A 17,256-nucleotide genomic window follows, 5' to 3' on the forward strand; every position below is an offset into this window, starting at 1 on the left:
CCCACAAGCAATCAAGGTTGATTTGACTTGGAACTTAAAAAGCTAAAAATGACACTGATGAAACATCTGACATATTTATTTTTGTGATCTTTCAACTGTGTGTTTGATACGAATATGAATAACTTTCCCATGTCTGGACAAGTCCACTGTAAATGCAAACCGCAAACTTTAATCCTGTAACACCCTCCTTAGTAGCTTCCAAAACAACACTGAATAACGTGGCGTGGACATCAGGGAAACAGCAAAATGAAAGTGCTTTTATAACCGTGCTGTATATCTACCAGGATGTGATTTGAGCAAGTTTGCATGCTGTGCCAGGAGCTCAAAGGCCGGTAGACTATTTGCAGCCCACTGCGTCTGTGATGCTGGCTGCTGTGTGAATAAGCTTGACCCGGGACGAAGGTGGCAGAGTGGCTTTTACAGAAGTGTTCTAACACCCGCATCGCTGGCGGTAGGCTTTCCATGTAACGAACACACAAGCTGAGAGGGACAGTTCCATGTACCGCAGGGTCTTGTGTTCACAGCCCAGAGTTTAATCCTCCATGCGGTAATTATTCTACAGATGTTCAGAAGTCACCTTTTGAGGTCGGGATGCTCATCTTAAGGTGCAGTTCACTCAAAAATGAAAAGGATCTGTATTTACCTGGAGTGCGTCAGGTTAGTTTTACTGAGATTTGATGAGCTTTCTAGCTATCTGCTGCAGCTCACCCTGATACAACGAACCTCAACGGTGCCAACGTGTGTGTGGCTCAAAGCACCAAAAATTTACATTGGATAAACTCAACAGCATTGTCTCCAAATGTAATGACTGTCACTCACAATCATCCACATACCTTGTTGTGCAAGGTTTCATTGAAAACCACTTCCTACTGAAGTACGGCAAGTGTGTATATCCTTGCAAAGTCTCATCCGAAGCACACTGGTATTCTGTGATGCAGTGTCAGCATTGTTGAAACAATTTTGACACTGCGCTGCAGAATACTGGCCTGTTTGGATATGTCTCCGCGAGGTATACTTTGGTTGAAAGTTTTCAGTAAACTTGTGCACAACAAGGTCTGTGGGTGTTTGTGAGTAACCATGTCATTATATTTGGAGAGAGACATTGCTAGAAAATTAGCCAAATCTAAGCTATCTGGATGGATAGATAGCACTCCAGGTTAGTGGAAATATGGCTTTATTTTATTTATGGATGAACTGCTTCTTTAACAAAAGTAGATATTCTTTGGTGGACTAATCAATCTGAAAACCACACTAGATCACATACATGCGCACACAAAAAGAATGACGACACACACTCCAGAGTTGTGATTTAGTTACCATGGGGATTGTATATTGTATGAAGTTAAATGGTAATACTTCCTAGAAAATGCAAACATATTATCAGTAATATTCTTCAATATCCCAGTGCACTAATAGTAATTTCAATACTACACAAAAGCAAATTCCAATTTGGCAAGTCGTCAAAGTACAAAAACAAAATCAAACTAACACCACAAACATTTTTTTCTTGGAATTTAAAAAAAACAGCTAGTTCAATACAACTTATAAAGTTTAAATGAGGATAGTAGAACTGATAGCACACACTGGCCTACAAATTCACATTTGACATCTCAAAATAACAAATTTAATGAGCCCCTAGAAAATGAGTCTAGTGTTTGTCTATAGCTAAGCAGCAGTACAGAGCAACTAGTGTTCTAGTCTACAGCAGTTTCCATTTCAAGATAGTAACAGCAACACCAACCATGACGAATAGTGACACAGGTGTTCAATAGCTAGAATACGTACATCTTAACTGCATATTGAGATATGTTTTATCACGTTTAACTGAGCAACTGTCAGTCAGATTTTCATAATCGACTATGCATAACAGTCCATTGATTGTGACTGCAATCAACATCATTAATTTTTATTTCCGGATGTCCATACCTGTTGTAGTGTACTGATTCCAAAAAGTACTGCAAGAGTCTTACATTCCTGATATATTTTGTGTTATCTCATGATTTGCAGTTATTTCTTTCCCCCCTTCTAATATTTTATGTTTTTAACACACAAACAAGAATAATCATAAAAGCGCATGCAGGAAGGTGATTCACAAAGCACACTAACTAAAATGCAGAATTCAGAATCACACCGCAGACATTGATAAATAGACTACATTAAAAAGGCTTTTATATTAGCGTGAGAGGACAATGAGTTTGGTTACTGGGTCCAGGCACTTGACTGTGAACATGTTAATGTGTAATTAATTTATATCCGAGGTAACTAGTGGAAATTGTTTCAAGTAACCAGTATTCTGGCTCTCATTTTGCTGATAGCACACACTGTAGCCCTGCAGTGGAGAGCATTCAAAATGACTAACCCCCAACTGTAGCGTTGAGGTTAGTGTGTTGCTGCCATCTTGTGGACAGTGAATAAAATGCTTTACGTGTTTAATGTTGATGATGGGAGTGCACAACAGTTGCCTGTATGATTGGCAAAGTAGCACCTGACCTTCATTATGAAAGATTTGCAAAGCCAGCGCATTCATTTCAGTGCTGTCACACATACTAAATTCTCCCTTCCTTCAACCTTCCCTGCAAACTCCTGTTGGTCCTCTGTTCATTTAACGACTTCTTTCCCCCTCTTTTCCAGCACGACCACTTCCCTACTGAAACCGCCACCTTGTGAAACAAGGCACTTGTCGCCAAGGTGTTCATGTTCCTGGCGTAAAAAAAGTACCTCTGATTCTAATAGCAGAAGACAGTATCTCAGACGAAGCTGGGTAGCACCTGGGTGTAGTCTGCTCCCTGTGGGCTTCCTGGCTCCGCAAATGAAACCTCGTAGCAGCAAGGAGTGGCGGGAAAAAATAAGCGACTGGCGAGGTTCAAAATGCGACAAAGCAACGCAAAAGCGCGAGTACGAGACCTGCGGGGAAGACGACGGACTCTCCCCAAAGAGCACAGAGAATTACCTCAGAAATCCCCAAAAAGAAACTTGTTTGAAACCACATCATCAACCCCAGCAGGACAGTTGATTCTTTTGTTTTTTGGGGAAAAAAGTAAAACTGGGCCTTTGGTTGGCTCAGAAAACAGGAAATCATCTGATATGCATCTATTGTGTATTTATCCCTCGCCTGCGTGAGTGGTTTTTCTCTGTTCCAGTCAAATCCATAGAAAATGAACAATGGTTATAAATAGAACCGTAGAGGCTGGATTAGGACTGGACATTGCTTCCGTATTGCTGTACAAGACTGAGTGATGAAGTAGAATATCAGATGGAAATGAGGATAGTGAGATCACATGATTTCAATATAAGTTGCACTTTGGGTTAGTTAGATAGCAAGGCAGTGGATAGAGGCAGTTATTTAGAAGGGCGTGGAGAGAGAGACACAGACAGGGAAACGTGCACACAAACACACAGGCGGACACAGTGTAGGAGTTCCAGAAAGGGGAAGTGGTTTAAGGGTAGGCTGTGAATCCAATCACATGCAGTCGCAGTCGCTCAGTCAGACAGGCAGGGTAGTGGGAACAGGTGTCGATTCTCATTCTCTGGGGTCTGCCCATGTTCCTCTTCAGGCCACACGCGTAGATAACTAAACGGAAAGAGAGAGAGATGGATGAGCGCTGTGCTAAGGTACACATCCACGAGAGGGTGACATTAAGAGAGACTGTGAGATGCTTGCTCCTGTCAGGTCTCTGTACAGTCTCACCTGTGAGATGCTTGCTCCTGTCAGGTCTCAGTACAGTCTCACATGTGAGATGCTCGCTCCTGTCAGGTCTCAGTACAGTCTCACCTGTGAGATGCTGACTCCTGTCAGGTCTCAGTACAGTCTCACCTGTGAGATGCTCACTCCTGTCAGGTCTCTGTACAGTCTCACCTGTGAGATGCTTGCTCCTGTCAGGTCTCTGTACAGTCTCACCTGTGAGATGCTGACTCCTGTCAGGTCTCAGTACAGACTCACCTGTGAGATGCTCACTCCTGTCAGGTCTCAGTACAGTCTCACCTGTGAGATGCTGACTCCTGTCAGGTCTCAGTACAGTCTCACCTGTGAGATGCTCACTCCTGTCAGGTCTCTGTACAGTCTCACCTGTGAGATGCTTGCTCCTGTCAGGTCTCTGTACAGTCTCACCTGTGAGATGCTGACTCCTGTCAGGTCTCAGTACAGACTCACCTGAGAGATGCTGACTCCTGTCAGGTCTCAGTACAGTCTCACCTGTGAGATGCTCACTCCTGTCAGGTCTCAGTACAGTCTCACCTGTGAGATGCTGACTCCTGTCAGGTCTCTGTACAGTCTCACCTGTGAGATGCTCGCTCCTGTCAGGTCTCTCTGTACAGTCTCACCTGTGAGATGCTCACTCCTGTCAGGTCTCAGTACAGTCTCACCTGTGAGATGCTGACTCCTGTCAGGTCTCAGTACAGTCTCACCTGTGAGATGCTGACTCCTGTCAGGTCTCAGTACAGTCTCACCTGTGAGATGCTCGCTCCTGTCAGGTCTCAGTACAGTCTCACCTGTGAGATGCTTGCTCCTGTCAGGTCTCTGTACAGTCTCACCTGTGAGATGCTTGCTCTTGTCAGGACTCAGTACAGTCTCACCTGTGAGATGCTTGCTCCTGTCAGGTCTCAGTACAGTCTCACCTGTGAGATGCTTGCTCCTGTCAGGACTCAGTACAGTCTCACCTGTGAGATGCTGACTCCGGTCAGTTTCTCCACAGCCGCGGGCAGCCTGGTCATGATGTCCAGCACCTCCCCGGTCAGTTTGGCCGGCCCCACCTCCGAGCCGCCGCTGGACACCATGGTAACCTTCTGAGCGGCGGAGAGGGGCTTGCTGATCTCCTCGGCGATCTGCGGGACGACAGGAAACGCGCGTTCAGAGACCGTTCCAGAGCGGCACGGGCCGCACGCGCTCAGTGTGGGGCGGCTCTCACCAGGGGCAGCTTCTCCAGCAGCATGTCCACCATCGCCCCCTCCTGGTACTGCTGGAACGCCTCCGCCTTCTTGGCCATCTGTTCTGCGTCCGCCCTGCCCTTAGCCTCCACGGCAAAGGCCTCAGCCTCGCCTTTCACCTGAGGGACAGATGCACAGAGACGCACAGGCCAGACACGGAGAGGGAGAGGGAGAGAGACACGGGGAGGGAGAGGGGGAGAGGCACGGGGAGGGAGAGGGGGAGAGGCACGGGGAGGGAGAGGGGGAGAGACAAAGAGAGGAAGAGGAGGAGATGGGAAGAGACAAAGAGAGGAAGAGGAGGAGATGGGGAGAGAGAGGGGGAGACAGGGAGAGTAGAGGGGGAGACGGAGAGGGATGGGGGAGAGACACAGGGAGGGAAAAACAGGCAGAGCAACAGAGGAAGAGTGGCAACGTTAAATAAAGAAGGGGGGAGAGAATATGTACTGTGTAAGCAGTCCCGAATAATGGCTCAGTCGAGTCTTAAATCAGAAACGAGCCGAGACAGAAAGACAGGCAGGAAATATGGAGAGATGGCCAGGAGCACTGCGGGCTCAGAGAGAGGCCAGCAGGTCGCCTAGCAACGGCGGATGGGCAGGCGAAGGGGGGGTGGGGGTGGAGGGCACTCACTCTGATAGACTCAGCCTCAGCTTCGGCCTCCATGATGAGCTGAATCCTGCGGGGACAAAGAGCGGTCAGCAACACGAGGGGGGGAGGGGCAGAGGGGAGTGGGCGGGGTGGGGGTGGAAGGGGCGGGGCAGCAGGGGAGTGGGCGGGGTGGTGGGGGACGGGGCAGGGCAGCAGGGGAGTGGGCGGGGTGGAGGGGGAGTGGGCAGGGCAGAGGGGAGTGGGCGGGGCGGAGGGGGAGTGGGCAGGGCAGCAGGGGAGTGGGCAGGGTGGTGGGGGAAGGGGCAGGGCAGCAGGGGAGTGGGCGGGGTGGAGGGGGAGTGGGCAGGGCAGAGGGGAGTGGGCGGGGTGGTGGGGGAAGGGGCGGGGCAGCAGGGTGGTGGGGGAAGGGGCAGGGCAGCAGGGGAGTGGGCGGGGTGGTGGGGGAGTGGGCAGGGCAGAGGGGGAGTGGGCGGGGCAGCGGGGGGCGCTGCTCGGGCAGCAGAACTCACCGTTCGGCTTCGGCCAGCCTCTCCAGCCGGTACCTCTCGGCCTCGGCGGGCTTCTTGATCTTGGCCTCCAGCTCCTTCTCCTTGCGGGTGATCTCCTGCTCCTGGAGCATGATCTGCTGCGCGCGCTCCACCACCTGCACCTGCATCTTCTCCTCCTCGATGCGCTGCTTGGTCTTTGCAACCTGGGGGCGAGAGACAGTCCCTGCAGTTTGGTATTCACATGCTGACACTGAGGGCTAGATCCACTTAGAAAAAAAAACTTTAAGAAACACAGAGCGCAGTTTGTGCTGCTTATTGCAAAACAGCTGCCAAAACAACCCTAGCCATATTCAGAACTGATTCACTGAACTATGGATGCAAAGCAAGTACCATCACAGCCACCACCAACCACACCTGAAGTTCAGCTCAACATTATCTGCAAACTTCTACATTTTACAAGGGAATAAATAATGGTGCTGGAGTAACAATGACTAAAAACGGAGCCACAGACTGGACTTAAATGACAAGCAAATGGACCTCTTCAATATTTCTTGGAACAACTCACCATTTCAATTCAAAGAACTGGGCCATTTAAAATTCACAATTTTCATTAAATCAACATGGTTATTGGAGTCGTCAAAATATTTGTTGCAGAAAACAAATTAGAGTGGGCAGGCTCGATGTCATCTTTACAGCTGTGCTGCATGGCTACACTGTATGGCTGTGCCTTCTGGCTGTGCTACGTGGCTGTGCAGTATGGCTGTGCCGCACGGTCTGTCGTACCTGCAGCTGGTAGGCCATCTCTGACTCAGCCTGCTTGGTGAACACCTCCATGTCATAGGCGGCTTTCTTAAGTTCAAAGTCCCTCTGAGCTTTGGCCATTTCAATCTCATTCAGATACTGAGCAGAGATCTTCTCCTGCATCGCATGGGCTTCCTGCACACAGAGACAGAGACACGCATGAGCGGAGTGTGTGTGTGTGTGTGTGCGCATGTGTGTGTGTGTGTGTGTGTGTGTGTGTATATGTGCATGTGAGCACTTGTGTGTGTGCATACGTGCATGTGTGCATGCATGTATATGTATGTGTGTGTGTGCATACGTGCATGCATGTATATGTATGTGTGTGTGTGCATACGTGCATGTGTGCATGCATGTATATGTATGTGTGTGTGTGCATGTGTGCATGCATGTATATGTATGTGTGTGTGTGCATGTGTGTGTGTATGTGTGTGTGTGTATGTGTGTGTGTGCATGTGTGTGTATATGTGCATGTGTGCATGCATGTATATGTATGTGTGTGTGTGCATGTGTGTGTGTGCATGTGTGTGTGTGTATGTGTGTGTATATGTGCATGTGAGCACTTGTGTGTGTGCATACGTGCATGTGTGCATGCATGTATATGTATGTGTGTGTGTGCATGTGTGTGTGTGTATGTGTGTGTGTGTATGTGTGTGTGTGCATGTGTGTGTGTGTATGTGTGTGTATATGTGCATGTGAGCACTTGTGTGTGTGCATACGTGCATGTGTGCATGCATGTATATGTATGTGTGTGTGTGCATGTGTATATGTATGTGTGTGTGTGTGCATGTGTGTGTGTGTGCATGTGTGTGTGTGTGCATGTGTGCACAGTTTGAAAAGGAACACAGGGAGGCTGGAGAGAGAAAAAGAAGGAGAGAGGTAGAGGTAGACTCACCCTGATGACAGCATCCCTCTTGTTCTGGGCCTCTCCTATCCGGGCATCTTTCTGAACCTGCGCTGTTCGAGCCTTCCCCAGGGAGTTCAGATAATCCTGACAGAGACAGAGAGTTTAGCCAAACACATACCCAGCATCCAGATTCACCCAACAAAACACACACCTAGCATCCAGGCTCACCCAGCAACACACACACCCAGCATCCAGGCTACCCAGCTATACACACACACACACACACACACACCAAGCATCCAGGATCATCCAGCAAAACACACACCCAGCATCCAGGCTTCCCAGCAACACACACACACACACACACACACACACACACCAAGCATCCAGGCTACCCAACAAAACACACACCCAGCATCCAGGCTCATCCAGCAAAACACACACCCAGCATCCAGGCACACCCAGCAAAGCACACACTGAGCACGGACATCCATTAAGGACACACAAGACCATTCAGGTTCAAGGTTGATTCAACCCAGCACTCAATGACCATGCAGGAAGTGAGGACAAACGGACCCACCTGGTCATCATGAACGTCCTTGAGGGTGTAGCTGACAACACTGATGCCCATGTTGACCAGGTCGGATGAGGCCACTTTGAACACCTGCTCAGAAAACTTCTTGCGGTCCTTATAGATCTCCTGGGGAGAGAGGGAGAAGAAATGAATACCACTGTATACTGTAGTATTGCTACACTGTGTAAGCCTAGTGTGATGCAGTGCTTCAGTGTGTAATTATGTATCAGTGTAGTGTATTAGTGTGTAGTTATGTATAAGGCGGTGTAGTGTCTCAGTGTGTAGTTTGTCAGGCGGTGTAGTATCTCAATGTGTAGTTGTTTATCAGGCAGTGTAGTGTCTCAGTGTGTAGTTGTTTATCAGGCAGTGTAGTGTCTCAGTGTGTAGTTGTTTGTCAGGCGATGTAGCGTCTCAGTCTGTAATTGTTTGTCAGGTGGTGTACAGTCACAGTGTGTAGTTGTTTATCATGCAGTGTAGTGTCTCAGTGTGTAGTTGTTTATCAGGCAGTGTAGTGTCTCAGTGTGTAGTTGTTTGTCAGGCAGTGTAGTGTCTCAGTGTGTAGTTGTTTGTCAGGCAGTGTAGTGTCTCAGTGTGTAGTTGTTTGTCAGGCAGTGTAGTGTCTCAGTGTGTAGTTGTTTATCAGGCAGTTTAGTGTCTCAGTGTGTAGTTGTTTGTCAGACGATGTAGTGTCTCAGTCTGTAATTGTTTGTCAGGAGGTGTACAGTCACAGTGTGTAGTTGTTTATCAGACAGTGTAGTGTCTCAGTGTGTAGTTCTTTATCAGATGGTGTACAGTGACATGCCTCCACAGTCAGGTGGGCGATGATGGCTCTTTGGTGGCCCTCCAGCGTTTCCAGGGCGATCTGGGCGATCTCATGCTCGGACTTCCCCATGAACATCTGGCAAGCCGCAGCCAGCATCTCCTTATTCTGGCCCTGAATCTTCATCTGGAGAGGAGATGTGACAGCAGGTCAGACACACTGACCTTCCTCACACTGCAGTACATTAACCCTCATGGAGAATTACTACAGTAAACATGCTTACCCACCTCACACTAAGGTACTGTACATTAATATGATCTCTGATAGGGTATCACAGAATACATGCTTACTGACCCAAGACCTAAAGCTCATGCTTTAAGAGGAAGTGCAGAGACCTGTGCGATGCCAGTGACGGAGATGGGCACTCCGTGTCGGGTGTACACCTTATCACTCTTCACATTCAGAGTCAGGGTGTTCAGAGAGATCCTGAGAGAAAGGAAAGGGTTAACAAACAGAACCCGAACACACACGCGCGCACAAACACACACACGTGGATACACATGCACCCGTGCGAGCACACACACTCACACACACACACGCGCGCACACACGTGCACACACGCACACACACACACACAGGCAAGCACACACACACAGACACACACACACAGACACACACACACACACACACACAGAAAAGGGCAGTTTGCGATGGTCTGCATACCTCTGGATCCGCTGGATACAGGGCACCACAAACACCCGGCCTCCAGCGATCATCATAGGAGGGGAGCGGCAGAACCCTGAGAGACAGACAGAACCCAACAGCCAATGGGGTCACTCACATACAGTATGGCTGTGAAGCACACATGGCTGTGAATTCACATACATGGGCTGTGATGTCACATGAACAACATTACCTGCAATTCTATACAAGCCAGTTCCATATATTCAACCATTTAAAAGCAAACAGAACAAAAATAAATAAGCCATCGATCCTAAACTGTAATGAAGGAGAATTATAATGAAATCAGAAATAGTGTCAAAATATCAATACTCAAGAACATGATGTTGCATTTGAACCAATATTTTAAAGATTTGTGGAAATCACATTTGAGGTATCCAATTCAGTGTTTGTCCATTATTTAGATACATGCTAAGATTTAGGCTACATCTTTACAGGAACTCACAGCAGCACCACCACCAAACTGCAGTGAGGCAAAGGTCGTTTTTTACAGGGAAGGAAACTCCATTGGTTATGCAACTTTGTGCAGAGCATCCAACCGTCTGCATCTGTAACATCTCTGCCGTTTTAAGCGCTTGGTAATACTGGTTACACACAACGTTAAGCCTTACCCGACACCACCATCGCCTCGTTGGGCCCGCAGGTGTAGAACATTTTCACTCTGGGCAGCAGCTGCAAACACACACAAACGCTCCAATATAAACATGACTGTGTAAAGGCACCAACACCAGAAAAGAGTTACAGTACAAACACAGTATTGCACAATCTTCAAATATTTCCTGTGGGTCAAATTCTTTTTTTTTTTTAAATGGTGTATATGCAGTACATACATTTTCCCTGCACTATTCATGACACTGAATGAATCATATGTGCTGTACGTGTGTGAATAAAGCAGGGGCCTTCTTATTGTAAAGCTGTCTTATTCTGTCACTAAGTACGGACTGTGCACACACCGCAGAAACAGATCTGGACAGAGTCACAATATCAGATGCATGTGAATAATGTCCCCCCCCCCCTTATTCACAATCTAAGGTCCAAGAGCACATCTGTGGAAGTCCCCAGTCAGCCAGCTGGATAGTCCTGCTATACTGATCGACTGAACATAACTGTAATTTTATCAAATTAAACAAATGGAAAATTTCTAATGGACATGCTGGAACCACAAACCACAAAAATTTCGAGTTTGCATTCTCTATAAACCCCTTTTAAGCAGCAGTGGTCCTGAATGCAGATGAAGCCCACTGTCCATTCGTCCCTGAGTCAAACCGGAACAAAGCAGCTGGGTCTAAGAGGAGTTAGTGTCAGGGCCCATTCAGTTTCAGGCTATTCTCCACATGATTAAATGTCCAGCTCTCAGACAATGCCTGTGCCATAGACGAGCACGTTTGTAAGACTGGGTGTACAGGGTGGTGTTTTCACAACAAAACCAGAGCCCTGTCCTGTTTTGCGTGGCCATGTTTGAGTGCAGACTGTATGGGGTGTGTCTTCGGCTGGTGGAGAAATGTATATGCTTCCACGGCTGATTCTACAAGTTTGTTTTCAATATGAAAGGATGTTCGGTTTTTCATTGACATTTACTGCGGTCTTAACTGGACGTCTGGGATTCTGCATGGTGTTTCAGTACAGTGGGGCTGCTCAAGAGAATAACCGCCAAATTAGACTAGCCTACCTCTCCTACCAACTGGTTGAGCACAAGCAATTTAAGCTGCATCATGTAAAAAAAAAAAAGTGCATGCCAAGTTTCGCAAGAATAGGTGTTAGTGCACAGAGAAGGGCTGGAAGAAAATAAAAAGTACAGATCCCAACCAAGAAGCAAGGGGCTGCCACAAGCACTACAATTCAAGAATCTTAAGATGCAGCCAGGTCAATTGCCATAGCAACAAAAACGGGATCAATAAACCTATTGCACAGCAGGAAACCCCTATAGAACTTCTGATTGTGTATTAATTAAATCAATGTATTCCCAACAAGCAAATTTCAAACCATCACTCTCAATTCTAAAAATTGGAGCGGCCATTCACAAGAGATGCCATTAGAACTCTACTAGAAAAGAGAGCTTTAATGTTGTCACAGCTGTTTCTTAAGTGAACAAAGGGCATTGAAACTAGTATTTTAAGATTGTATCTGTTTGGGTAAAAAACAATCTCAATAAAAAACTTTTTCAATGTACAAAAATGCCACAAAGTTACAAAGTTACAATGTTACAAAGCACTGTCTATAAGTCATTAATTAAAACTTGCAAGATCTAGGCATGTCATTAAAACTATTGATATCACAATGAGGCCAAGTTACAACAAACAATATTGGCTATCTTGGCCCACACAAATTAAACCAGCTTTATTCCAAAGCAATGCCATTTTACCATCTGAAGAGAATGTAGACATTCTACCTTTATGTTACATTCTCTTCATTCCTTCAGCCTTCGGATGGTAAGATGAAAGAAAACACAGGGCCAAGTTACATGGAATAATTAAGGAAACATTCAGTAGCCTTGCTTTGGAATAGAGCTTGTTTCATTTGTGTGAGTTAAGGTAGCCAATATTGTTTGGGTACAGAAATCTGGTAGCACCGTGGCACAGGTTCGCATACAACTGGTACCTAGCGAACCAAATCGCAAGGGCACCGTAGCATTTCAAAAGTATTGTGTTAGCACGAGCATTGTCAAAATCTAACGATCCCATCCCTAGCCATGAAACGATATGTGGTTTGCATGTGAAATGATACAGAATGCATTCCATATATATATATATATATATATATATTTTCGGACTAATATTATACAGCTGTAAAGCCAATTGTTTTAATTTTTTACAATAATTAGTTAGCAAGCAAGCTAGCTTCCACACAACGAAGATGAAGACCACAAAGTTTTAAAAACGTGTTATATTTCCTGAAATAGCATTACATGCGTGTTTCCTTATATATCCATTTTGCTAGTGTATCCGAGTATCTGAGAAGGGTCTGTCTGCGGACTGCAAGAAAGGGGTTGATCGTGTAGGAGACTTGTCTTGTAGGAGGAAGCGTAATTTTTAGGTTTCCAAATCACACCAAAGAACCACACGGGATGTCAGAGTAGAACGAGAGTTTGACATTACTGGCTTCATGGAGCAGTAACAATGTTCTGTGGAGATAACCATTTCATTATTGCTATTTATTTATAAAGCACTTCTCATACAAAGGTAACGTATGGTTACCGAAGTTGATAATTTATCTATATTATCAGTGGTTTATGTAGTATAGTACTGAACTCTACCTGGCTTAAAGTTATTACTTGGCCTAGTACTGGGCTAGCTAATGTTATGGATACAAACCATAGATTGTATAAAAATAGATACAAATTCTCAAATAAATCCAGTAACACTATCACTGCAAAACCTGTTGCTGGGTGCAATAACAGTTGCCTTCCTCTTCTGATCTGTTCCAGTCAACCCCTTATTGGATAAAAAGCTATCATATGATTTAAACTTCAGTACATTGTTTTGCGCATGGGTACATACAAGTTACAGGTACGCTGGTTCACTAAGCCTGTATGTAGCTCTATTAGCTATGAAGCTAGCTAACAAGGTGGCTCTGTAGCTGTAGCTAGCTGTTAACTTGTAACTATAAAGCCACGTTAAATTTGACTCAATTCAGATCGCGGACATGCCGTACTTGTGTAATGTTCATGGTTTGAATGCACTGTGAAGACTCGGTTGCACTTCTGTTTGTGAGATTGGCAGTAAATCAGTTATCATTAAATAAATTTAACCATCACATATACCTACATTTCATACACAAAATGTAGGTTAACAAAAAACAAACAAACCAACAAAAATTTATGCTAATTCAGTTCATACAGAAAAGGGTTGAATTAGCCTACTACATCATCACAATGGCAGAATTACACACTGACATGCATGTGAATAACATGTTAAGTCAAACCAGTTTGTTTTTCTCTGGATCTTTAAGCCACTTGTCATTTATCTAGCAGATTTATTAGCCTGTCAGACATAAGCCTAAATAATTTTTGTAGCAATTCAATTCAATGTACTTTATTGAACCTGTCTTTTGTAGTTGTTCCAATTACCTTTGGTATACACTTATTGTACATCGCTTTGGATAAAAGTGTCTGCCAAATAAATGTAATATAATGTGATTCCCTATCATTGGACAAAGCCTGCACGTTAAAGGCTAATACATTTCTCGTTACATTTTTCAATCTTATTTCATTCATTGATTGAAAATGCAGTTGAACTTGAAGTTGTTAAACTTCCAAATTTTATGTAGGCTTAATAATCAAGTACTGTTCACATAAACAAGTAATTTCTCCAAGAATGCCCCGGATGGACACAAAATTGTAGCCTACGATGTGAAACGCCTTTAAAGATGACTGGATTAACACGTTTGACATTGGCATTAAAGTCGACCAATACGTTGTGGCATTTTTCTCGAGTGGGTGTTCCTTGTAGTAGGCGTTTCTTGTAGTGGGAGTAGTTCGTAGTATTGTAGGCTGTAGATAGATACTCTTGATGCTATTAACTTTGATCAAATGTTGTTACTGGCAGATGTAGCAAAATGTCCGGTGGGGAGAATTACTGATTGCAGGACTGGAGCATTTGTGATGACAAAATCGGCAGGAAAAACAGAAAAAATGGAAAAGAACCCCCGTTTGGGGGTTTATTGCGTGGACCTGTGAAGTTGTGTCTGAATTCTGTGCATTTACATGAGGCCAGAGGGTACAGAAGGTAATGTTCTTAAGGGCTGAGGGTCTGTGGTCACTGTGGTTCTTTCAGTAGGAAACCCTGAAAAGTGCCAAACTATCTGTGCAGTATACGTATGGGACATGCCCTGTCAAACTGTAACATTCCAATAATAAAATCTTCAAAATGAATCCTATAATATGATAAGGATAAACTGGAAGTTCACTGCATTTGATATACTACTCAGATTGTTATGCCCCGCGGAAGGCCTCTTCCGTTGTGCACTGCTTGCCGTACAGCACGTCATCTTTAAACGCTTCGTCACGCACTAACATGTACATGCATTTACATGCACGTTTAGTAACGTTCAGACGGTAGTTGGTACAACGACCTTCAACTTAAACAGACTTAAAATGTTGCAAAATGCAATTGTTTGATGTATTGAGACTGAAGCGAGCTCCCCGTATCTTTCCCATGGTTACCATGTTGGTTCAAGAATTCCAAACTACAACGTCACAATTGACTGCCAAATAAGTCAAACTGTACTTGTTGTGTAACAAAAGTTTATTTTCCCCCGTGTTATCAAATACTACACTGCATAAATTTAAGCCAGTGCCTTCACCACTTTCGGGTTGGCACCATACATGGTGTCCTTTCAATAAGATCACTACAGAATCAGACCTGTCCATCTGTGCTCTGGGAAAGGCAAAAACACTTATAAATCCCATTGGTAAACTGGAATTGTATAATCCGTGACAAATATTTGTTTTTGGTGCAAATGTATAAAGCAACGTGGACATTTAACTTAAAATGAAAAAGACCGACTCTTTCTTAATTATGCTACTGCCCGACGACTGCGGTGAAGTTAGTCATATCTCGAAGACGGCATCCACGCCTATTTCTTTCTGATGCGCACCCATGTGCGCACCGTATACATGGTTATTCGGTTTGATTAGCTATGTCTTGATTATGGTCTGGCGTTTTTAAATAACTCGACGGGTACAGCCTACAACTTAAATTGATTGGCATTAGCTAGCAGCTGGCGTGTCTCAATCTACAAAATGTAAATGGGTTATTGTTAACTGTCCGTTAATTGAAATAATGTTACTTTTAATATCCCTTTGTATTTACTGCCAGGTAACGATAGCTAACTAGCTTCGTTTCCTGCCTGACCGACTCAGCAGTTGTTAGCATATATATTCCATCTTTAGCCACGATTTATAAACAGCTGTAGATTAACCAGTTTATGTAGTTAGCTACGGGACACTGATATTTAGCTTGTCGTCTATGTGATATGTTGCATTTTCGAATACAACCACATCCAAAATTTGCCGATACATCAACTGTTTATCAGATAGCTAGCTACGCTGTGTATATCTAATTAACAAGCGACTGTAAAACGGCACATTGACTCCATGGGCTACAGTCAAGCACTTACGCTAACTTACATCAACAAAACATACAATCAGCTCGCTAGCTAGCTATCTATTAGCTTAGCGCAACGCAAGTTGTCTAATTATAGCAACGCCCACCAATCTGGCAAATGTGGTACCCAAGAGAGGCCCAGTTACGCCAGCTAGATAAAATTACGATAGTTCAATATGTTCGCTATCCAGTGTCCGTGTCTAACACAGGCTAGCTAAGTAGTTAGCTGTTTAGCTAAATTCCATGAATAGCTATTCCTGGGTTCCACAGCGAGAAAGACACGTCATATCATTTGTACACGCTCGAAACGATGTTTAGAGATTTAACTTACCAACCGTGGATTGGATCTGAAAATAGAGAATGTGGAAACTTGTCAAATATTTAGCAAACGAGAAATTTTACTGCTGGGTTTACGTCAAGTGCTGTTCCCCACTTCTCCCTCCGCAATATGTCCACGCCCACTGCGAGGCAGCGAGGAACTACTCGTTCGCCCTCTTTTGTTCGCAATGGTGCAATAACTACTTGTGTTTTGTCAATACCGTTACATTGATGTTTTGTAGATTTTTTGTAGTTCTTTAACTTCATTCAGCAACACCCTCCTCGTTATTTGTTTGGAATAAAGTAAATGTTTAAGTACAGTAAGCTTCAGCGGTGAATTGTCTGCTAATGAACGTAAGATTTTATGTGCATTTACAGGGAATAAAAGCACAAATCATTGGCAGCCTGTCGACATGAGACCTGTTTGCTGCAGTTAATACGTTACTGCCCTACTTAATGCAGGCCTGCAAAAAGTAAGCTGTTTGTGCTTTATTCATACTATACCAAAGAGCGTGTGATGCCAATGCCATTTGGATACAAATTCTTTAAAAAAATAATTTAAAAAATAGATACATTATTTATGCTGACCGCGTATGACACTTTATAACGTAATTGTTGCCATTTTCCTTTTTCAAAACTCCCTCAGGACCTTAAACTAGCCTATGCCACGTCATTATCAACAGGCTATTTCGTTTCACCACTAATGACCATGGATCAAACATAGACTTACAAACCTATCACGCTGATTCGTTTTGTCGTCCATAAATGTGAGCATCTGTAGGCTATGATTCAAGGACGTTTAAAGGGAAAGTGTGATTTTGATTTGATTTTAAGGACGTCATCTTTATGTTGCCAGAATGCACAAAAGTGAATTCAGACAAATGATTTCACGTATTATTTATGTGATATTATTATTCGTGGTTCCTGCATTGCGCCTGCTCAAAAATGTTATAGGAACAGCCTGTCCCGGCAACACCGTCCGGCGGCACTCCCTGTCCACTTCCGATGCTTTTCGCCTTGTTGCTGAGAAGCCCCTTCCCCATAGCCCGAAATCCAATCGCTGTTAAAATTCACTGACTTCTGTCAACCTCGGCCAA

The 17,256-nt window shown here is 44.6% G+C and overlaps 1 protein-coding gene across 1 annotated transcript; it reads right to left on the minus strand.

Moving 5' to 3' along the window:
- Nucleotides 1-1,301: 1,301 nt before the first annotated feature.
- Nucleotides 1,302-16,326, minus strand: flot1a (flotillin 1a). Its single transcript, XM_035429983.1, has 13 exons — nt 16,173-16,326; nt 10,349-10,409; nt 9,720-9,795; nt 9,392-9,482; nt 9,039-9,182; nt 8,243-8,362; nt 7,711-7,806; nt 6,801-6,953; nt 6,039-6,220; nt 5,551-5,596; nt 4,905-5,042; nt 4,657-4,821; nt 1,302-3,571 (listed from the first exon to the last, which is right to left on the minus strand). The coding sequence occupies exons 2-13, from the start codon at nt 10,389-10,391 to the stop codon at nt 3,551-3,553; spliced, it is 1,275 nt and encodes a 424-aa protein (XP_035285874.1). The 5' UTR covers nt 10,392-10,409; nt 16,173-16,326; the 3' UTR covers nt 1,302-3,550.
- Between the last annotated feature and the right edge of the window lie 930 nt (nt 16,327-17,256).

Source organism: Anguilla anguilla, chromosome 8 (assembly GCF_013347855.1).
Source record: "Anguilla anguilla isolate fAngAng1 chromosome 8, fAngAng1.pri, whole genome shotgun sequence".
Classification (NCBI taxonomy): Eukaryota; Metazoa; Chordata; class Actinopteri; order Anguilliformes; family Anguillidae; genus Anguilla; species Anguilla anguilla.